We start from the raw sequence: 23,416 nt of genomic DNA on the forward strand, positions 1-23,416 counted from the left end.
ATTAGCAGTGAAATTAAATCAGAGCTTATTTCTTGCATTTTTTATTGTGCAAACTGAGAAAAACCCAGATTGGTCTGTTGGACCTGAGTTTTCACATGTTAATATTTACTACCTTGAGGAATTGTTCTGATGTGCTTAAGAGTATTTCTAGTGTTGTTTCTTGCCATGGATTAGAAGGTAGTGTATGCGGGAAAGATGCCTAAGGCCAAACTGGCCTGGGAGTGAGTGGAAGAACTTCAGCCATAAGCTTAGAAGTTAGCCCCAGACCACTGCATGGTTCAGTCTGTGTGAACTGACAGTTATTGTGAACCAATAATGTGGGGAGGGTTTAGAGGAAAATGTACAGTATCTTTGGGTTTTGCAGAACTAAAATGTTTCTTAATATGTATCCTTCCTCTCAGGATATGCCACAATGTCCCGAGGAAGATGAAAGCATAGACATAATGCTGATCTAAGAAGAGTCTAGAGTAGCCTTCTCCAACCTGGTCCTTTTTTGGACTTTAACTCCCTTCAGCTCCACCAGAATGTCCAGTGGTCAGAAATGATGGGGATTGTAATTCAGTAATAACTGCAAGGCACCAGGTTGGGAAAGGCTGATCTAAAGTGACACACAGTTCTGAATTTCTGCTGTTAAATTGAAATAAGCCATGTGGGTGTAAAGACAATGATGCAGAAAAAGGAAGTAATTTGACTCCTGTTTCTCCATAGCATAAGCTCTTTTTGTCTGGTATTGATCATTACACAAATCACTGTGCCCCCAATTTGGAACAGGAAATGCTGGTCAAACTGCATTGAGAGCATAATGCTGTTCTTTAAAAACAATGTTATTGCCCTTAGCTGTAATCGCTTTGAGGAATATAAGTGTAAACCCAGCTTTGATTCGTTTTAATATTTAATTTATTGCACTTACTAGTCGCTTGATAACAAAGGTTGTAAAGGTGGCAAACCACTTTAAATAGATGAAAACTAAAAACATGCAATAAAATAAAAATAAACATCCTAAAAATAATAGCACATTATAAAATAGAAGCAAAAATAATGAAGCAGAGATGAAAAGAGATTCATTCATAGAATCAAGACCAGGATACCCATCAATCATCTTCATGGGTGTAAAACATATCCTATCACCATAGTTTGTTAAAACTTTAGTAAAGTTACAATAGATTTTAGAAGGCAAGCGAAAGATTTGAAATATTCTTTGCAGGTGCCCAAACCATAATAATGTAGGCAAGCCTCTCTGGGGAGGATGTTCTACAACTGCAGAAAAGGCCTTTTCCCTTATACCCTGAGTACCCAAACTCAGACTGAGGGAGTACTGAAAGGAGGACCTCAGTTGATGACCACAATATCCAGGCAACTACATGTGGGAAGAGATATACAGCACCTCATGCCATTCTGATGCTTCCCATAAGCACATTTCAAAATGAAACCTTACAAAATTTATAGTCCTGAACTCAGAAATGTTTGGTTAACAACTCTCAAAGTTTTCATGGCAATACATAAAACAGTCAGAGAGAATCAAGAGTTCAAACGGTAAAACCAGAGGAAAAAAATCCAGAAACCTGTTGGACTTTTTTCTGTCAGTGGTCTCATAATTTGTTGAAATTAATTAAAAATCAGCCATGTTCACAGAGCACTTATAATCCTATTACTGACCTTGCTCCAGTTTAAAAGTTAAAAAAAATGCCTGGCTGGGTTTTAATTAATTTAAGAAATTTAGCATTGAAGTCTATTATAACATTGGGCATGCTCAGTAAGAACCAACTGATAGTGTTCTAAAAGCCAGACTCACAGCTGTTTGGCTTGACTAATCAGGTGGCCACACCCATGCCAGACCTTTATTTCACTTTAGTCATTGCTTCCCCCAAAGAATCCTGGGAAGTGTAGTTAGTAAAGGGTGCTGAGAGTTGTTAGGAGACTCCTATTCCCTTCACAGAGCTCCAGTGGCCAGAGTGGTTTAATATTCAGCCCCTTTTCTGGGGATTGTAGATGAGATGGTATCTGCAGGAGGCCCTCACCTGCAGAGTATAGTGATTGACTGGATATATAAGGGGTAAGATGTTCTTTCAGGTATCCTGTTCCCAAGCTGTATAGGGCTTTGTACACCAAAACCAGAACCTTGAACTTGGCCTGGTAGCTAATGGGCAGCCAGTGCAATTTTTCCAGCAGTGGGGTGACATGTTGGTGATATCCTGCCCCAGTGAGCAGTCTCGCCACCGCATTTTGCACCAGCTGCAGCTTCCGGACCGACTTCAAAGGTAGCCCCACATAAAGTGCATTACAGTAATCCAGCCTGGAGGTTACCAGTGCATGAACACCAGTGGTCAGGCTATCCTGGTCCAGAAATGGCCACAGCTGTTTTACCAGCCGATGCTGGTAAAAGCACTCCTAGTTGCTGAGGTTGCCTGGATGTGTGTGACAAAGATGGATCCAGGAGCATCCTCCCAGACTATGAACCTGCTCTTACAGAGGGGGTATGATCCCATCCAAACCAGGCAACTGACTAATTATCTGAACTTGGGAACCACCGATCCACAGCACCACCTTCTTGCTAGGATTCAGACTCGGTTTACTGGCCCTTATCCAGGTACCGGCCCACAGCTTGCCCAGCCTCTCCTGATTCAGATGTTACAGAGAAATAGAGCGGAGCGTCATCAGCATACTATTGACACCTTAAGAACATAAGAAGAGCCTGCTGGATCAGGCCAGTGGCCCATCTAGTCCAGCATCCTGTTCTCACAGTGGCCAACCACTGTTATAACCTTTCCCCATAGGGGAGTTGATCCACAACCGTGATCATTTTGGTTGCCCTTTTCTGAACCTTTTTCAGCTTTAAAATATCCTTTTGAGCGATGTGACCAAAACTGTTGCACCATAGATGTGTATAATAGCCCTTTTATACAATGTTTCAGTTTTATTTTCAGTCCCTTTCTGAATAATTCATACCATGGTACTGTCTTCTTCAAAGCTGCCACACATGGTCCAGCAACTTCAGTGAGCTGTCTACTAGCCACCCAAGGTCTTGCCAGCTTAGACCCCATGAGCATATATGTATAATTTAGATCTCTTTGCCCAAGGTGCATCACTTTACACATGCTTACACTGAATTACATTTGCCATTTTACTGTCCATTCACCCAGTTTGTAGAGACCTTTTGGACCTCTTTATAATCCCATTTTGTTTAACCACCCTGAACAATTTGGTATCATCAGGAAATCTGGCTACCTCCGTGTTCACCCCTAACTCTAGATCATAAATGAAACACAAACAAGAAGCATAAACTGTGGCTGCTTGTGTGTAGAAGAAAGTCACTTTGTGAATGGCGCATAATCTCCTACAGAATTAGAGAACTTAAATTCATTATCCTAATGTAGTGTGTGTTGTGAAGATATTTTGAAGTAAAGGTGGGTTTTCCCTTGTTTGTGGACTAAAATGGCAATAATAATTGAAATAAAGTATCATTATTAAAGTCACTGTTACTTTATTTTTCTTCTAGTGAGCTGAATGTAGCTGCTGTGGATCCAGATCTCAGCTTGGCAGTATCAAAAAACGTGGCAAAGACTATACAACTCCATGGTGTAAAGTCTGAACAGCTTGTAAGTAATTCTCAGTTGTGAAATTGTTTTAAGTCTACAAATGTGTTGCTTTTCATCATAACGACTTCTTATAAACAGCCGTGCTATTTAAATAGCTAAAACTTTTAAATGCTTCTAGTTCTACATCTTTAAAATGTTTGGGTCAGAATTACTCAGGGTGCAATCCTGTTCCCTGGAAGGCATATCAGGGGGTATAGGATATAGTGGATTTCCCTCTCCGCTACCAGAAAGGGAGGCTCATGTGTGGAGAGGGATGTCTGCCCATGATGGCTTTACTGCGAAAGACCATAAGACTCCTGTTCTAGGCAAAGATATTAGAACATAATTAAATACCAAGATAATGGGAATGTCCCGTGGAATTAAAGCACACACCTCCATAGGGATTTTATAATCACACCACACTAAAGTTTTAAAATTTCTGTTTTTGCCATGTGTGGGTTGTATTTTTATTGCATTTTTAAAAATACGTAATTGAATATTACTTGTAAGCCACTTTGATAGGATCTATATCCTGAAAGATGGGATATAAATAATTGTAATAATTAAATAAACAAGCTTCCCTGTTGTGGGCATGGACAGCTCCCCTACCCTTGTTGTTCCACTGTCCATGTTCTGACAGCAGAAACTGCAAAAGGAGTGTATGTGCTTGGGGAAGATCAGTTCCCCTGACACACCCACACCCACAATGAAGGAAAAAACATGCCAGACCTGGAGCAGTTGAATGGGAGGAAAATCTGGGGGTAAACAGCTTACAGAAGAAGGGGAGAAAATGCTGGCAGTGGCAGGGTGACCCTGGCATGGATTTGGATTTGGTGGTTCCTCCGCATTAAATTTTCCCTCCCCCATAGGATTGCTTTGTTAAGCATTTTGCTAGTGGTGAAATGATCAGGGTTGACAACTCTTGCAATTAGTTGTTCCGTGATAATTGGGTTTTCATGAGACAGCTTATAATGTCATATGTTTGTTGATGTTTTAATTCCCAAGGTTTGTGAAGGAAAAAACCCCCTGAAAAATTGGCTGCAGTGAGCACTAAATGTCCTGAAACCGAAAACTAAATCAAAAGAAGTTAAGATATATTGCTGTGACATTTTAGAATTTTAAACAAATTGCGGGCTGGTTTACACAGAATATGTCAGAATGATGTAGCATCTACTGGTTCTGACTGTTGTTACAGTCCCCCATGCAGAGGCTCTTTTCAACACCAGTGCAATCTGTCTTCTTTGGCTGCAAGAGAGTTCATTGCAAGGTTCCTTGTGCTAATTTTTATAAGATAGTGAATGCTCTTCTGAGCAGGTTGCCAATTCTGTTATAGGATGGGAGCGATAGTTACCTGCTATCTTCTTTGGCCCCAAAAGAAGGTCAACTAGTGGCTTTTCCTTCCTCCTATTCTTATTGAAGTTTTTGACAGCCTAGGCCAGGGGCAGCCAACATGGTTTCCTCCAGATATTGTGGACTACAATTCCTATTTGGCCATTGGGTATTCTGGCTGAGACTGTTAGGAGTTGTGGTTCAAATCATCTGGAAGGCACCATGTTGGGTATTCTAGCCTAGATCAGCTGTTCTCTTCCTGCCCCGACTGTAAAGTTGTGGACCATGAAGGATTTTAGTAGAAAGAATAGTATGGAATGGAGTAACACCTGCAGTGCTTCTCATTAATCTTACAGGTGCAGTGACAATGGAGGTTGTAACTCAGCACATGAGCCTGAAAGTGTATCCTGTAATACAGGTGGGGAGCCTACAGTACTCCCAGTGTTGTTGGACTCCAGCATAGCCAATGGTCAGGAATGATGGGAGTTGAAGTCCAATAGTATCTGGAGGGCACCATGTTAGCTACCCATGTTTTACAGTTCAAAACAAAATTTTAACATGTAAAATTAAATTTTACAATTAAATAAGTGGCCTTTAGTTTGTGTAGTGCAAAATATTTCTAAAGATAAGCCAGAACAAATTTGTCAGTGAATTGTAAAAGCAGGCATGACAGCCACAATTGCTAAGGCCTAAGGGCCCTAAGAGTCTCATACTGCATGTTTCACCCAGTCTTCAGAGTCGTGAGGAGTGTGATTCAGAAAGAAATGTGCTTTCAAAGAGGCGACAGTGGTTTTAGAATCAAAACAAATTGTAAAAATACAGTGACAGGAACGGTTGTGTTTTTTGGCATTACATCAGTTGATTCAAAGACACTGTTCTGAAGGGCTAGCTGTGATGAAATAGAAAGCCTTCAAAGCTGTTGTGACTCTAGCCATCACAGAAAGAAGAACCTGAGAAACTTAGGGCGGGGGGTGGGGAGAATCCTGAAACTTTGGTAGGAAAAAAATCATATAGCTTTTACTCATCCTGGAACTAGAAACACTTGACATATTCACCAGCTTTCCTACAAACCACACTACAGTGTGCTTTGCACACTGTATTCAACTGGGAAGGGACTTAATGCCTTTAACAATGAATGTGATCTAAGATAGGAAGTCTGAAAACAGCCACCAACTGGATACTTCTATCCAGTAAGCCTGTTTTGCTTTGTATCAGTGATATTTTTGAAGTATGTGACAGCAACACCTTTCAGCATCCAGGAAATGGGCTTGTACAGATGACACCTTTATCAAATATGTAGAAGTGTCCCTGGCCACCTCTGGTTGCATTTGTGTATTTCCCCCCCCCGTTTGCACTATAGTCTCTGACAAGTCAGTTTCCTTGTCTCATTTATTTTTAACTTTTTGATTTTTAAAATGTATTAACTGTCTTGCTGTTGAGAGCGACTCAAGGTAATGTGCCAATAGTAATTAAAACCTCAAGACATAAAACAGTAGAAATTGTAAACAAACACAAAAAAGAAAAAAGCACCAAAAAACACTCAACCCAGTAAAAATAGACTGAAGTGTATGACAAATAACCAAGTTTTTATAGTGCCTGAGGAATTACCTGCTAAAAAATTGAACCCTCCCCCCGAAGTTTAGCCCTTTCTGCTGTGATAGAAATGGTTATGGTTTTGCATGGCATGTCTTATTATACTTTGGCAAGTGTGTTTGTTTATTTTATTTATAAAAATATTTGTAAACCACTGTTTCATTAAAAACATCAAAGCGGTTTACAACACCTTAAAAAAACATACATAGAATAAAAACATTAAAAATACAATAAAAACAATGGTCAGCTATTGCAAAAAAAGCATTTTCTTAATTGCCTGCATAAGCCTGCCAGAACAGAACGGTTTTTAGCAGACGCTTTAAAATTAAAACATATGGTGCCTGCTGAATCTCTGTTGGCAGAGCATTCCAGAGAACTGGGCCAATGATACCAAAAGTTCGATTTTGCATCGATGTTAAATGAGCTTTGCCGTGGATGATCAAAGCCGCTCCTGCAGATGATCTCAGTGATCGATCTGGAATATAAGGGTTCAGGCAGTCACTAAGATACCCTGGACCTAAATTATTCAGTGCTTTGTAAATTAATACAAGGACCTTGAACTTGGCTCAGTAGTGCATGGACAGCCAATGCAGATGTTTTAAAAGTGGTGTCACATGTTGTTGGCCATGTGCCTCGTCAGCAATCTGGCCACTGCATTTTGCACCAGCTGGATCTTCCAAACCAGGGCCAAGGACAGCCCCACATAGAATGCTTGCAGTAATCCAGCCTTGAGGTTACCAATGCATGAACTACAGATGTCAGGCTATCCCTGTCCACGGCCATAGCTGATGAACCAGACAAAGCTGGTAAAAGGCACTCCTAGCTACAGAGGATACTTGGGCTTCTAGTGACAAAGATGAATCCAGGAGTATCCCTAGGCTATGGACCTGGTCCTTGAGATGGAGTGTGAGCCCATCCAGAACAGGTAATGTGCCTATCTCCCACATGTGGTAACCACCCACCCAAAGAGCCTCCATCTTCCCAGGATTCAAGCACAGTTTATTGGCCCTCATCCAGTCCATTACAGCATTCACACACCAATCTAGAGTGTTCACAGCCTCTCCTGATTCAGGATGTTATGGAGAGATAGAGCTACATCACCCTGCTCCAAAACTCCTAATGACCACTCCCAATGGCTTCATATAGATGTTGAATAGCACTGGGGAGAGAATAGTACCCTGCAGTACCCCGTAGCACAAGTGCCAGGAGTCCGAGGAACACTTATCCAGTGTTATTCTCTGGATGCGACCCTGAAGGTAAGAGTGGAACCACTGTAATGCAGTGCCTGCAGTGCCCATCCCACTGCGTTGGTCCAGGAGGATACCATGGTCAATGGTATCAAATGCCACTGAGAGATGCCACTGAGCAGAAGTAACAAGGTCGCACTCCCTCTGTTCCTGTCATCATAAAGGTCATTCATCAGGGCGACCAAGGCTGATTCTGGTCCGAAACCAGGTCTGCATCCAGATTGTGATGGATCTAGATAATCAGTCTCATCCAGGAATTCCAGGAATTGCTCTACAACCACCTTCTCCACCACCTTTGCCAAGAAAGGGGTGTTGGTGACTGGGCTATAGTTATTACACTCCATTGGGTCCACTCTTTAAGAATTGGATGCACCACCACCACTTCAAGGGCTGCAGGCATCACACCATCACACAAAGATGTGTTTACTACACCTGTGACCCATTCAGTCACCCTACTCTGGCTACTTTTAATAAGACAGGATGGACAAGGATCTAATGAGCAGGTGGTCAGGCGCATCACTGCAAACATCTTGTTCACATCATCAGGCCACATTAACTGGAATTGATCCTACAACACTGGGTTTGATATTGCATTGGACACCTCTGTGGCAGAGACAGAGAAAGAGGGAATGAGAAGAGAGAAACATGAAAGCATATGTAGAAGAATTAGCATAGTTAAGGAGAAAATTTATGTTAGGTTAGGATATTAGGAGTATTCTGTATAAAATGGCTTGTTCTGGATGTTTTGTCCCTTAAGTAAATAGATGCTTATGTTTTATGTGTCTGTGTTCTGGTCTGGGTGGATTCTAAGGTTAATATATCTAATGTGTGTGGCATGTCTGGTGCACGCAAGACTGGATTACTGCAATGCGCTTTATGTAGGGCTGCCCTTGAGTCTGGGGTGGAAGCTTCAGCTACTGCAGACTGCTGCAGCTAGACTGGTGATGGGAACAGACTATCGCCAATACATGACACTGGTGTTACAAGACTTGCACTGGCTTCCCATCTGCTACCAGGCTAGGTTCAAGGTTCTTATACTAGTGTACAAAACCCTGAATAACTTAGGCCCAGCATACCTTATGGCCTTACCCTGTATGTCCCAAATGGATCACTGACTCATGTCAACAAGAAGTCATACCTTCAGTATTGTGGGCCCAACTCTGTGGAACCCCTTCCCACTGGAAGTCAGATAAGCACCATCCCTGCTAAGTTTCAGATGCCTGGTTAAAACCATTTTATTTCAGGAGTCCTTTACAATGTGAATGCTTCTCTGAGGTTTTAAAAATGTTCTGATTTTCTTTGTTTAAATTTCTGAGGTTTTAAAGTTTTGAGGTTTAATTTATGTTTTAATTTAATTTAATTTAAAATTTTGGATATTGTATATTTTCTTGCTGTTTTCTGCTTTGACACACACACACACACACAAAATTGATACATATTCGTAGGCACTTATGGATAGTCCAGCATTATCTTCCCAGTGAGCAGTCAGCAAGATGCCTCTAAAATACTTTTAAGCAGGACATGATGTTGGCAACCTTCAACATTTCCCAGGATCTGGTACTCACTTATACTTCCTCAGTATATGGAAGCTCCAATTAGCTATTATAGCAATTGATAGATCTATATTTCATGAATTTATCTACTTTTTTTCAAAAAGCTATCACTATATTTCATCATGCATATTTAAATGTTAGGGGCTGCACCCCTGCTTACTTAACTTGCCCACCAACCCCTCTCACCACTCACCTCTTCCCTTTACAGGTCGCCAAAGCCACACCCTCCCTCCCTTTACCCCTCGCCAAAGCCATCCATCCCTTCTCTTTAACTTCCCTCTGTCTCCGTCTTCCTTCTCTGCTGGTCCAGCAGCTCTCAGAAGTCTATTGTCATGCTGTAGTTCACAGAGCCACATATTGGCGGCCAAATGAACTGCTGTGTGATAACATTCTTAGGTAAATGTAGAACAGGATATCTTACCATTTTGAAATACATTCTTTTTAATTGCATTTAAAATGATGCAGATTCAATTCCTAGCATCTCCAGGGAGAGCTGGGAAAGGCTCCTGCCTGAAATCCCAGATAGCTACTGCCAGTTAGTGTTGACAATACTGGGCTAGATGGACCAATGGTCTGACATAGTATAAAGCAGCTTCCATTGTCCTAAACAATATGCCCTTTTGTGATATAAGACAGTGCAGAAGTGCAATATTTATTTTGTCAGAGCTATTCATTAGTTGTGTGTATACAGTGTGTGTCTGTGACATAGCAGCTAGCATGCAAGTCTTCAGATTAAAATATTAATGCCAGTTTACTTGTTCTTTGCACATCCTAATACATTATTTTATTTGAGCACAGTTGCTCATTGATCTTCTTTTAATTAAGCCTGTCGCTTATATTCTGAGTGTGCAAGCTTAATTGAGAACCTAGCCGTTTTTTGTAACTGCTTTTACTTATTATACATTTGTCAGAAATGAATCCTATCAACACTATGCTGCCTGCTTATTGAGTTTTGTAATGTCTCCTTGACGTGCCTCAATATTGCTGTAGAAGCCCCTCATTTAAATAGTTCTGAATTCTGCAGACTTTATCCGCCCAACATTTACTTTCTGTTCCTTTAGAAGTAAACCAAATTATAGTACATTGGGGCTGCTATCTATACACAAGTACACAATAAGGCTTACTTTTGAGTAGACATGTATAGGATTGCACTCTCAATTATTTTAAACTTCCCTTATCTTGCTATGTAATTTGAGGGACATCCTACTGTGGATCTGTTGCCTTGTTGAAAATCATAGCATTAACTTCTTTCTCTGCGGATAGCCCTCTTCTTCAGTTGGCCAGTCAGTTAACTCTATATGTAGACAGTGGTTGCCATGACAGAACAGAGATGATACAAAGTGTTACCACTCAAGTTACTTGATGCCTCCCAGTCTATGAACTGGTGGTTGTCACGTAGCTTTATTGGGAGGTGTTGCCAATTGAAATGTGGATGACTGTCCCTTTCAGAGCCCCAACTGATTTGGATCTTTAATGATTTGAAACAAATGCTGATGAAAGTTAAAGAGGAAAGCACAAAAGCAGGACTACAGCTGAACGTCAAAAAGACTAAAGTAATGACAACAGAAGATTTATGCAGGTTTACAGTTGACAATGAGGACATTGAACTTGTTAAGGATTATCAATACCTCAGCACAGTCATTAACCAAAATGGAGACAATAGTCAAAAAATCAGAAGAAGTCTAGGACTGGGGAGGGCAGCTATGAGAGAACTAGAAAAGGTCCTCAAATGCAAAGATGTATCACTGAACACCAAAGTCAGGATCATTCAGACCATGGTATTCCCGATCTCTATGTATGGATGTGAAAGTTGGACAATGAAAAAAGTGGATAAGAGAAAAATCAACTCATTTGAAATGTGGTGTTGGAGGAGAGTTTAGTGGATACCATGGACTGCGAAAAAGACAAATAATTGGGTGTTAGAACAAATTAAACCAGAACTGTCACTAGAAGCTAAAATGATGAAACTGATGTTATCATACTTTGGACACATCATGAGAAGACATGATTCACTAGAAAAGACTACAATGCTGGGAAAAACAGAAAGGAGTAGAAAAAGAGGAAGGCCAAACAAGAGATGGGTTGATTTCATAAAGGAAGCCGCAGACCTGAACTTACAATATCTGACAGATGCTCTTGGAGGTCACTGATTCATAAGGTCGCCATAAGTCGTAATCAACTTGAAGGCACATAACAACAACAACAATAGCTCATTCTCCTTATTCTTCTCTTTCCATACACACCCTTATATGCTCAGAATATATAAATTACATTTTAAAACAGTTGGTAATGCAATATTAAAATATGCAGTTATTTTGTAATTAAAAGAACCTTCTCATCACCAGCCAAATAAAAAGGCTTGCATCACTTATGGATAGGCTCTTCACTCAGAGATGGTGTCTTGTTTATTTTATTGTATTTATTTAATCACATTTCTATGCCACCTTTCTTCCAAGGAGCTCAAGGCATCATGCATGCTACCACCTACCCACCAATTACCATCTCAGCCATCTTGAGAGGTAGGTTACATGGAGAGAAAGTGCCTGATCCAAGGTCATCAAGCCAGCTTCTTGGCTGAGTGGGGCTTTGAATCTTGCTCTCCCAAGTCCACATCTGACACTGTAGCCTCAGTGCCACACTGGCTGTCTTTGAACACTCCAGAGCACTGAGCTAGTATTCAGCTGCTGCATCTCCCATCCCACTGCTCCATCCCACTGCTCCATCAGTCTCTTCACTCACCCTTCTTTCCTGTCTGCTGTAGCAAGTAGAACTCTAGTTTTGTTTCTGGTTAAACAGACCCCCAGGAAGTTGGGGGTCCAGTTGCTGGAAGCCTCAGGAGGGGAGAGTGTTCTTGCACTCGGGTCCTGCTTGCGGGCTTCCCCCAGGCACCTGGTTGGCCACTGTGAGAACAGGATGCTGGACTAGATGGGCCACTGGCCTGATCCAGCAGGCTCTTCTTATGTTCTTATGTTCTTAAGTGGAGCAGCTACATACTCTCTCAGTTCTGGTGGAGTTTTTGAAAAGAGAGCCACCATCCGTAGGTGAAGACCTATCATCTTTGGAAGAAGCAAGCTCCACAGATAGGGAATAACCTTCACAAGAATACCTCAACATACTCTTTGTTCAAGCTTCTCCCTTAGAAGGTACTACCAAAATGTCATGGTGGGACATAAGGAATGAGAAGGCGTCTAATTTATTACAAACACATTGTGATGATAAATTCCTTCCATTTTGTTTTTAAATTAATGTGAAGTTGTTTTCATGAGGAAAGGTGTTAATTTGATTCGATGGCTTGATAACGCTGCAGATTTTCTTGAAAGATGAATTATCATCTCTTAAGCCGCAATCCAATACACACTTACCTGGGAGCAAGTCCCACTGAACCCAGTGGAGTTTACTTCTGAGTAGACATGGATTGTAGCCTTAGTAATTTATCCTAGGTAGTAGGCTGCAGGGATGAGACTGTGCTGGGACCATCAAGGGGCAAGCATTTCCACCTGCCTTGCCCCACCCCTCTGCCTGGGCCTTATCAGGAGGAGCTACAGGCTGAGTTGTGCTGCTGCAGGGATGAGACTGTGCTGGGACCATCAAGGGGCAAGCATTTCCACCTGCCTTGCCCCACCCCTCTGCCTGGGCCTTATCAGGAGGAGCTGCAGGCTGAGTCGTGCTGCTGCAGGGATGAGACTGGGCTGGGACCATCAAGGGGCAAGCATTTCCACCTTCCTTGCCCCTCACCCCTGCTCTTAGTGACATTTTTCTGGGGACTGCCTTTTACCAGGAAGATGAATGCTTTTGGTTTGCTGTTCCTGTTTTTTTAGAGATGTTAAGACTTCGTTAGTTTGATTTTTTTTTTTTGTAAATTGTATTGTTTTTATTTGTATTTTGTATTTGTATTTTTTGTGTGTGTAAGCTGCCTTGGGTTGTTAGTCTCTTAATGTTTTGATGTTTACATGTTCTGCTTTGTACGTCGCTTAGAGTGGCTGACAATTCAGCCAGATAAGCGACTAATAAGTCGAATATTAAATTAAATATTAAATGCCTAACAACTTTTTGGCCCCTCAGACAACTTGGATTATTCTTGCAGAGCTTATGCATCATCTATCCACAATTGATAGGGACAATTCATAAAGAAAGCCAGAGGAAGTTTGGGAAATGAAGTGTGTCATTTATCTCTGAGGATACCTTGGTAACAGACTGACTATAGCAGCTTCCTTCTTTTTGGTTGCAGAGAAGCTGCAGATTATTTTCTTGGTGCCAACTTTTTTTCATTTCCAAATAGCGTTTATGTAAGAATTTCAAATTAGCTCAATTATGGCAGAAGAAGAAAAAAGCCTTTGATCTTATATTCATTCCCCTTTGTGAGAGAATGAACTGAGTTGTAAATATGATGTATGTCAGTGAATTTTGACCATGAAGCTCATTGGGAAAGCTTACTTGGGAGGCCAGTCATTATGTATCTTTCAGCTTAACCTACCTCATCGGGTTGTTGTGAGGACAGAAGAGGGGGAACTGACCATATAAGCTGCCCTCAACTCCTTGGATACAGCAAATAATAAATATTGTTTCTAGTCTGGTGCTAATTTATACACGTTTCTCTTGTTCATGGATAAAGTTCTAGAAATCTACAGAGAGCATGACCCTAATCATTCTTATGAGAATGGCCTAAGACTTCTCATACCATCCAATTAGAATATGGTGTTACAGCTATCCCAGCACAGTGTCAAAGGGGGTTTATAAACAGAGCTGGAGGGTCATGTGTTGGAAGTGCCTGTATGGCAAAATCTCCCTGTTGATGGAAAGCTTACATGTTTGTGAGAAGCTTCTGATTATGTTAAGTCTTAGGAATGTTACCCTAATAGTGTAGGTAAACACACTGGCTCAAGGTCTTTGAAATGAGAGGCTAGTCAGAGTGCAATTTTCAGAAAACAGTCTTCTACATTTAATCAGAAAATTGTTACATAATGTGGCAAAAATTGCAAGCAAGCTTTATATTAGAGTCAGAATGAAGAAAATAAGTAATTCAGTTTCTCTTTGTCAATGAAGGACTGCTCCCCAAATGATTGCACTTAAAAAAAAAATCCATCATTTTGAGTTATGTCTGCAGTTAGCTCACAGTGTGTGAGTGGTAATATAAGTACTGTGTGTTCTTTTACTTTGATGCTATTTCTGTTAAGCTTCCCATGTGGGTGGATTGAAATACACTAACATGCCCACCTGCTGCACATAGATGTGCTGAAAACATGAAAATTTAGTTGTCTAGAAGAGAGGAATGCTTTCCTTTAGTCCAAGAAACCCTTCCTAATTTTCCCTAAAAACAATAAATAAATGTAAAAAGTTATCTTGTCACATTACTTCTTAAGCCATCTCATTACTGATATCTTTTCTTTAGCTTCTTTCTCTTCTTTTGTATGAGATAAATATTTGCCTTAATCATCTGACGAGTGCAAAAATGAATATTTTGAAGAATATATGTGTATGTATTTTCTGTTGGTATATGTGGCTATTTTCCAAGAAAGCAGGTAGACCATGACGATTTAATCCAAAAGATCTATGGTAAAAGGGAGATTTCTTCTGGCGATTAAGTTATTACTCTCTCTCTCAAGTTCACTGCTGTTTAGCCTCCATGAAACCGTGTTTAACTTTTTCCTTAGTCTGCATGGTGTTCTAGATGCCATTAAAAAAAAAAGGCTTACTATTTCTCTCACACTGAAAAGTCTGTTATATATTCACTTTATATAAGGAGAACATTGCAATGAGAGACTAAGAGCAGCTTTGGAGTTGATGAATCCTGCATAGGCAGCAAAATGTGTGATCACTTTTGGTTTCAGCTATCAATCTGCACAACGCTGTAGCCTGCATTTGGATGCATGCAAGATAATATTTCTTGTACTGTTTTGTTAATCTATGAAAACTGGAAATGGACTGCCTTCAAGTCGATTCCGACTTATGGCGACCCTATGAATAGGGTTTTCAGAGGGGGTTTACCATTTCCTTCCTCTGAGGCTGAGAGGCAGTGACTGGCCCAAGGTCACCCAGTGAGCTTCATGGCTGTGTGGGGATTCGAACCCTGGTCTCCCAGGTCATAGCCCAACACTTTAACCACTATGACACACTGGCTGTCTCTTGTTGATCTATAAGAGAACAGAAAACTGACTCGTTCCTTCTCGAATTCGCTTTTCCTTCATCTGGGATAGGTGGTCATGACTGTGCATGATACCAGATTATATACCAAATCAAAATGTTTGTTACGTGAAGGTATAATCTTGCTTTTATACAAAAGTGTAAGTCCATATTTTATAGATAAGGAGTTCCTATACATTTGTCTATATCCCACCCACTTGACACCTCCTAAAGAATGAAGGATGGGGTGCAGGGGATTGCTGGGGAAGGGCAGATTCACTAACAATATATGGCAGATATCTGCCCAATTTGTGGCAATTCCCCTACCCTTTCCCAGCAGTCTCCTGTGCCCTATCCCATAATGTTCAGAAAGAACCCTCAACCCCTTTCAAGGGGTGCACAGAGGAGGGGACAGAAACATTCTTCTTGTGAACGTCTATCCACTTACCTTAAATTCCAAACCTAAGGGAGACACCAGTGTTCCTCGCAGCAATGTATGAAGCTAACAGGATTTTCTGGGCCCAGTACTCTGCATGTGGGTAGAGCCCTCCAACCCACTTGCAAAAGAGAACATACATATAATAAACAAAATTTGCATAAAAATGGTGTCATATGCAGATTTTGTCATCTTTTGCAGGTGGAGTAGAGGGCCCAGAACCAAATCAGTGGTCACAAATGTCTGACAGAATGTGTACAGGTGAAGTTTTCCCCTAATTGTATTTTCATAATAGAAAAGGCTTTCTTTCTCCTATGCAGCTGTTGAAAGCACATGAACTCTGCTTTCCTACAATTCCAGCCCTAAACCCAAGCATAGGCTGCAATCCTGTACCCATTTTCCTGGGAGTAAGCCACTCTCTGAGTAAAATACAGAGAGACTTACTTCTGCATAGACATGTATATCCAGGGGCATCACTACTGGGGTGCGGAGGGTGCGGACCGCACCCGGGTGACACCCTGAGGGGGGTGACACCCAGAGCTGCCTGTCTGCGCCGAGAAGCGCTCCGGATCGGCGCAGCCAACTCCTCCTCGGAGGTGGGCAGGTGAGACCGACAGCAGGTGCCCGCTTGCTGGCGGTGAAGCCGGGACGGGCCTTCCATCACCAGCCTGGAGAGTGTGGTGAGTGTGTGTGCGCATGCAAAACCAGCCACCCCTGTCCATGCCCTGGGAGGGCGCATGCCGGAGGTCCGCACCCCCCCGCACTCCCGCTAGTGACGCCGCTGTGTATACCATTGTACTGTAAGTTAACTATGCAGTGAAGTCGTAATGAGTGCCTGGTCTTTAGCTCCTGCAAGGAGGAGACATGTCTAAGCCTCTTTGCAAAGTTTTTACTGGGGTTATAGTTGTCCGGGGTCTTGGGGGGTCTTAGACCCCTTACTTCTTTGGAAGTCTGGTCCCTATGTCTTCAGTATCCTAAAAGCCAATCAGCACAAAAAGAGAGTGTGTTAGCCACTGAGAAGAATCTTATAACATGCTTCCTTGTCCTTTCCTGCTAATTGGAGCCAATCGGAGTGAAAGGAGGCGAGTCAGCCATTGAGAAAACTCTTCTCAGTTAACACACTTCCCTTTCATGCTGATTGGCTCCTAGGGACATTTTTTGTTGAAGGAAAAGGCATGTGAAGGAAGGACTGAGGAGTGCAAAGAAGACAATGGAGAGCAAGCAAGCAAGGGGGCACTTCTGTGAGGGGGCAAGGCATGACTATCATGAAGGTACCCTGCACTTCTGAATTTGCCCACACACTACTGGTTTTAAATTTTTGTATTTGCCATTTGCTAGGATGGGGGACTTTCACCTGCATTTATTGTGTAATAGTATTTACAGAAAATAGCTTCTAGGAAGTATGTGATCTCAGACAAACCCATCAGAGTAGAGATGTAGAAACCCATCATAGCAGAGTAGGAAAAAAGGAAGGGCAAACTACACAGATTCCAAGGATTAGAAAATTAGTCAGAAGCAGGAAAATTGCAGTAAAGGGAAGGTGAAAACAACAGATCTCTAGGACCTCAGGGATTCCTTTTGCCTGGTATCCAAATAACTCATTACTCACAGCTCTGACTTCACTCTTTGGCAAAAAATACTGAAAGGCAGGAGCACCCAGATTGGCTCACCTCACAGAAATCTCTTAGGATACCTGTACATTTTGTTTCATAACTTTCTTTCTATAGGAGTGTTAGAGGCTTATTTTTTTCTCCATTCAATGAAAGCTCAGCGTCAGGGTCTCCTGCATGCTATGGCCCCCATGCATCTGCCACCTCTTGGTGGCCCTGTATGGAGCGGCCCTCAGTCTGTACATTAGAAAAACTATTCAATTTGTGTGAGAGGTGCAGAATTCGCTTGGTTCCAGGTATTTGGATTACCCCTTAGACTTGCATTGCATCTGGCTTAACTTCAGGAGTACTTGCCTCACAAACCATCCATAGCTTGCTTGGGGTGGATTACTATCTAGCATATTTTTTCCTCCGGTTGTGGAACTGGTTTTTTTCTATGATGCAGGGGAGAAAGAATGGCTTTTATCTGCCAAGTTTCAGCTTTTTTTAAATGAGTAATTTAGATGAATTTTTACTGGTGGTTTACATGGAAATAATGGTGTTAGGAAGCATGGCATAAGTTGCATTACTATGAGTGGGCCTTATTGTTTGGTTTTTTTTTTTAATTGAAGCAATACGTTGAGCTGTATACAAATCAGAGATGAGCTATTATGCATGTTGTATCTTAAAGTGGGACTTGTCTGACAGCTTGAAGAAAATGAATCTTGTCCTTTTGTCTAAATGTTCAGTATTGCAAGTTGCTACAAAAATAAAATTAAATGAGCTTGCAAACAGTAAACAACAACAACACAAAAGTGGCATTTTCAGAAAAGCTTCAGATAAGCAGCAGGGCAGCAATTGAGCCACAGATCAATGCCTCCAAGTCATTAGTCCTTTTGTCTGGGGATAAATCTTTTAGTGTTTATTTCATATATTGTATTTAATTTGAAGACTTGGCGCGCTTAAGATGGCAAAATATGCCATTATGAGTTGTAAACAATTATAGTGTGAATTGGAGTTCAGTATTTTACAAATTAAAAGGAATCCTTAATACCAATTTAAATGTCATATGAAGTCAAGTAGTTACGATTTAATAATAGTCATAGGAGATTACGGATTGATGAATTGTAAACATTGTAGATTGTCAAAAGTTAAATATATCAATGATCAAAGCAACTGTTAGTTCACACAGTCAAGAGCAACTTCCTTTACTCCAGAAGAAGTAAATCACAAGGAAGAACCTTCTGAGATACTTGGTCAGGAGAGTAACTGGCCAATTTTATATTAACATGTAAATATAAATTTACAGCCCATTCTACCTAGGGCTGTTTGAACTGCTCTGATGCAAATATAAAACTCATGCTGGAAGAGTTAAAGGTAGAATGGCACCAAACTTTCACTGACCCCAGATTGAAGGTGGAAACTTTCCTCCTGCATGGTACAGATATTGTATTCAGAACATGCATCCTTTTAAATAGTCTCATCCCAGAAACAACATCACTGGGTCTCTCACAGAACAATCTTAATCAGAAAATTAGCTATTATGTGGGACATTGCATTATTTTCAATTTAAAGAAATTTCCAATTTCAAGACTAGCAAATTTCAAAGTGATATGTAGATCCTTAAATTCTACAGTGATGTTTTATGATGAATATTCTAATCCCATAAAGTCAAATCAAATCAGGTTTGTTTATATACCTCTTTCCTGCAATACTACACTCAAAAGTGGTTCACAGCAGATAGAACTACATTAACAATAGCATAACCTAACAATTTCATAACAATCAAATTGATTAATTAATTAAAACTTACAAGATCACAGATTAAGTTTTAATTATCAGTACAAGAAAAGTCCAAAGAGTTTGCTTTAATAGAAAAAGAACACTACAAAAACACCATTGCAAAACAGCTAAAATACTGCTATGTGTTTCTTCAGATCTACTTATTTAAATTCACTCTGATCCATTGAGTTTAGCTGATATGAAAAAACCCTGATCTGCTACAAGCACTGAGCTAGTGTAAAATCATTGTGAAAATAATGACATCTGAGAGTGAATGCCCCAGGTTTAATGTCACCATAGCCATTTTCTCCCTGTGAGGTCTTAGGCAGGCTGTGTGAACTTCCAATCTATAATGTTGAATAATGTTAGCTTACTGTATAGTGTTCCTGTATATAAGTGTGAATTAGCTCAAGCACTTCAGAGATGCAGCATACATACTATTATTATAAGCACTGCGTGGATTTTTTGCTTTCCACCTAGAAATATATAATCCACTGTCTATTTTCTCTATTTCTGTTCTTTTCCATGAAATGGAAATGGATTGTCTTCAAGTCGATTCCGACTTAGGGCGACCCTATGAAAAGGGTTTTCATGGTAAGCGGTATTCAGAGGTGGTTTTACCATTGCCTTCCTCTGAGGATGAGAGACAGTGACTGCCCCAAGGTCACCCAGTGAGCTTCGTGGCTGTGTGGGATTCTAAACTTGGTCTCCCACGTCGTAGTCCAACACTCTAACCACTACACCACACTGGCTGGCTGACAAGTGGGTAATTTGAATTGTTTCTACCCAGTGTAAATCATATCGGGGGAATGTTTAGAACCAGAACCTTAGAACCAAAACCATATAACCTTGAGAGAATTAATACTCTTGTGTGGAGGCCTCCAATTCCCAAAAGTGTGAGATTACAGATGGATAGATGCAACACTCTCACAGAGAATGCATCTGAAATTGAATCCCTATTTAAAAACATATTTTAAAATTTCTGTTGGCTTAACAAAATGAGGCTCTTATTCTGTTGCACATATCTCAGACATTTAGCAACTGAAACATTCCAGGTTATCTTTCTGTTATATATCTATTGGTAAAGCTAATGTTTCTGCATTTTCTGGTACACCTCTCAAACATTTGGATCTAGATAATGACTTCCTTAAAAGCCTTTCAAACCTTTTTGCATCTAGTCTGTAACCTTTTAACTGCTCCCCCACCATCAACTTGCTTGACTTTAGCTGTTACATTGATTATGTTATTCGAAGAAAACCTTTTAGCAGGTAGACTGTCTGCTGAATGTTCAACTATAGTTTTTAAAAGTGCAATTCTGTTGGATTCCATAACTGTAATAGAAGGGTGGCTAATCTGTGCCCCAATGATCCCTATATGGCCTACCAAGAGTTTTTTTGTGGGCTGCAGAGACCCCCTGACATTTGTTGGCAGCACATTTGGTGGCTTTTGGATGGGGGGAGTTTTCAATATTTTTACCTTCTGGGATGTTCCCTTTGCTTCCCCAACCGCCCTTGGCAATTTTCAGGCAATGTCCTTATTCTTGGGATTCACCCTCCTCCACACACCCCCCCCGCTTCTGCTCATTTCCCTGTTTGAGCACTCCTTGCATCAATTTGTTATTGCTAGCACCCCTTAATAGCTGGCTGGGATCTTTTATCTCTGATCTCAGAGCCAAGCACTACAGCACTGAGAGCAGAGATATGCCCTCTCCCTGATAAAAGGCAGTATTTCCCTCCGGTGCTGGAGTGAGGGTGGGCAGAAAGTTGCCTTTTATCGTGCACAGAATCTCATTTTGCACAGATGCTGGCTGTGTCGGCGTCTGCATGTGTGTATGTGCTTAAGAGAGTGTATGAGTGTGCGACTGCATGTCTATGTGTGTGAGAGGGGGGCAGAAAGTGTTTCTTCTGTAGTTAATGTGCAGATGCAGTAAGGGTCTGTATGGTCTATAGTATATGTGAAGTGTGTGCCTGTGTGTGTGTGTGTCTGCACACACACATAGATTGGCTGTGCCTATCCTTGGAGCAGTGGCTGACTGTCAATATGGCTCTCAGGCTGAGAAAGGTTTGCCACCCCTGCTATAATGTGTTCAGCCATTTTGTGATTGGATTGTGGGTTATCATATAAGCCCAATGTGCTGCTGCTGTGAGTGGGAAGGAAGAACACCAATGTTCCACTGGGCTGTGCAACAGCGATAGGAATTCTGCAGTCATCCAGATGGTGTTAGATTCCAACTCCCATTAGCCCCAGCCAGCATGGCCAGTGGTCAGGGATGATGGGAGTTGCTGCAACAACATCTGGAGGACCACAGGTTTCCCAGCCCTGGGCAGGTACCTAGCAGACAGTGGGCCTTCCACCCAATAATGCTTGGTATGTAGTGGGGGCATTGCTGCTAGGCTGTCTTTGGTTTGGACTGAGCATGCTTAATGGAGGCAGCAACTTAGACAGGAAATCCCAGGGTATGATCCTGCTTCCCCCCCCCAATACATGTTCAGACAATATCTGACTAGTGTTCCTGTTACCTAGAACCATACCTCCATGGAATCTTATACCGCACAGGTTTATAATGATATTTCCAATTATTCCATTTTCTAATATATAGATATGATCTAGCTGAAGTTCCATTACTGCTGATGGTGAAGAGTTCAGCACGTATTTAACCTTCCCATTGAAATCACTTGGATTTCAAAGTGCCTTAACTGCAGCTGGATGGAAGTGTGTGGTTTCAGTTGTGTATAGTTCATAGTTCGCATTTGTTTAATACATTTCATTGGAATTAGCCCTCTGAAGTCTGTGTAGGACTGCAGTCTAGGTACCACTTAAGATCAAACTTATCTTTACCAACAGATTCATAAAACCAGTTGTGTAATATTGAAATTTGCCTAGATTCTGAATTTCCTTCCATTGGCTAAGTATTCTGTGAGCAGAGTTTTGCTCACAGGAGGCGACTTTTCCCAGTTGCCCTGTAGCCTGTTGTGCCTCCCTCCCAAAATCCGCTCCAGAGGGTTTTTTCTTCAAAGTCTGAGCAACTACTGGTGTTATTTGTCTTTGTCTGAAACCAGCTTGAACGCTAATGTGAACACTTTGCCAATTCGCTAGCCAATGAACCTACAGTACTTGGACCACTAACTTCACACGTGCATTCACCATGAAATCTGTCTTTGCTTCTCGGACTCTTGTCATGAAGAAATTTAACTTTGGAATATCAGCTGAAGCGATGATAATGAATTTCAGGGTACAGAAATTAACCTGCCTGGTCTAAGGAACTGTTCTGATTTGTTGTGTTGTCTGAGATGCTCAATGATTATACAACCACGAGATTGGCTTTATACTATAGCCAGCATGGATTTTTCACATTCCACAATGTTAAATTGAAAATTCCTCCCATGCCATTCTGTTGCTTACCATAAGCTCATTTCAAAACAAAACCTTAAAAAACGTATGGTCCTGAACTCAGAGATGCTTGCTTAACAACCCTCTAAATTTTCATGGTGATACACAAAACAGTCAGAGAGAATAGACAGTTCAAAGTCTAAAAAGAAAGAAAAAAACCCCAGAGCCCTTTTGGACTTTTTTCTGTTAGAGTTCTCATAATCTATTGAAATTCATTAAAAATCAGCCATGTTCACAGAGTACCTGTAATCCTATTATTGACCTTGCCCCATACTCTGACCTTCATCTTCTGCAATTCAAAAGTTTTAAAAATGCATGGCTGATTTGTAATTAACTTAAAAAAATTAAGTCTATGGAGTCTATGATGAGCGCAGACATGCTTAGTAAGAACCAACTAGCAGTGTTCTAAAAGCCAGACTGACAGGTGTTTGGCTTGACTAATCAGGGAGCCATACCCACACCAGACATTTATTTTACTTTAAACAGTCCAATGGCCAGAGTCAGCCCCTCTTCCCAGAGAATTCTGGTGATTGTAGCCCTGTGAGGGGAATAGGGCGTCTCCTAACAACTCTCAGCACCCTTCACAAACTACACTTCTCAGGATTCTTTGGGGGAAGCCATGACTGTCTAAAGGTCTGGTGTGGATGTAGCCAGAGACAGCATTGGTTTAAATTTGGGTGGGAGACTACATGTGCCTGCTGTAGAATAAAAAGGTAGAGGAAATCCCCCCCCCAAAATGATTCTGTTAACAATGTTTCCCTTTTGGAAAGGAAAGGGGCTTTCCCTTTGCCCAGCCTCCACC

The 23,416-nt window shown here is 41.2% G+C and overlaps 1 protein-coding gene across 2 annotated transcripts in view; it reads left to right on the forward strand.

Annotated features, from left to right (window-relative positions):
* COG5 (component of oligomeric golgi complex 5) overlaps positions 1–23,416 on the forward strand; it is a 241,367-nt gene that overhangs the window by 157,245 nt on the left and 60,706 nt on the right. For both annotated transcript variants that reach the window (XM_061640367.1, XM_061640368.1), the window contains exon 14: positions 3,497–3,596. In XM_061640367.1, the coding sequence (XP_061496351.1) occupies positions 3,497–3,596 (100 nt within the window). The remainder of the gene's footprint in view (positions 1–3,496; positions 3,597–23,416) is intronic.

Source organism: Rhineura floridana, chromosome 8, assembly GCF_030035675.1.
Source record: "Rhineura floridana isolate rRhiFlo1 chromosome 8, rRhiFlo1.hap2, whole genome shotgun sequence".
NCBI lineage: Eukaryota > Metazoa > Chordata > Lepidosauria > Squamata > Rhineuridae > Rhineura > Rhineura floridana.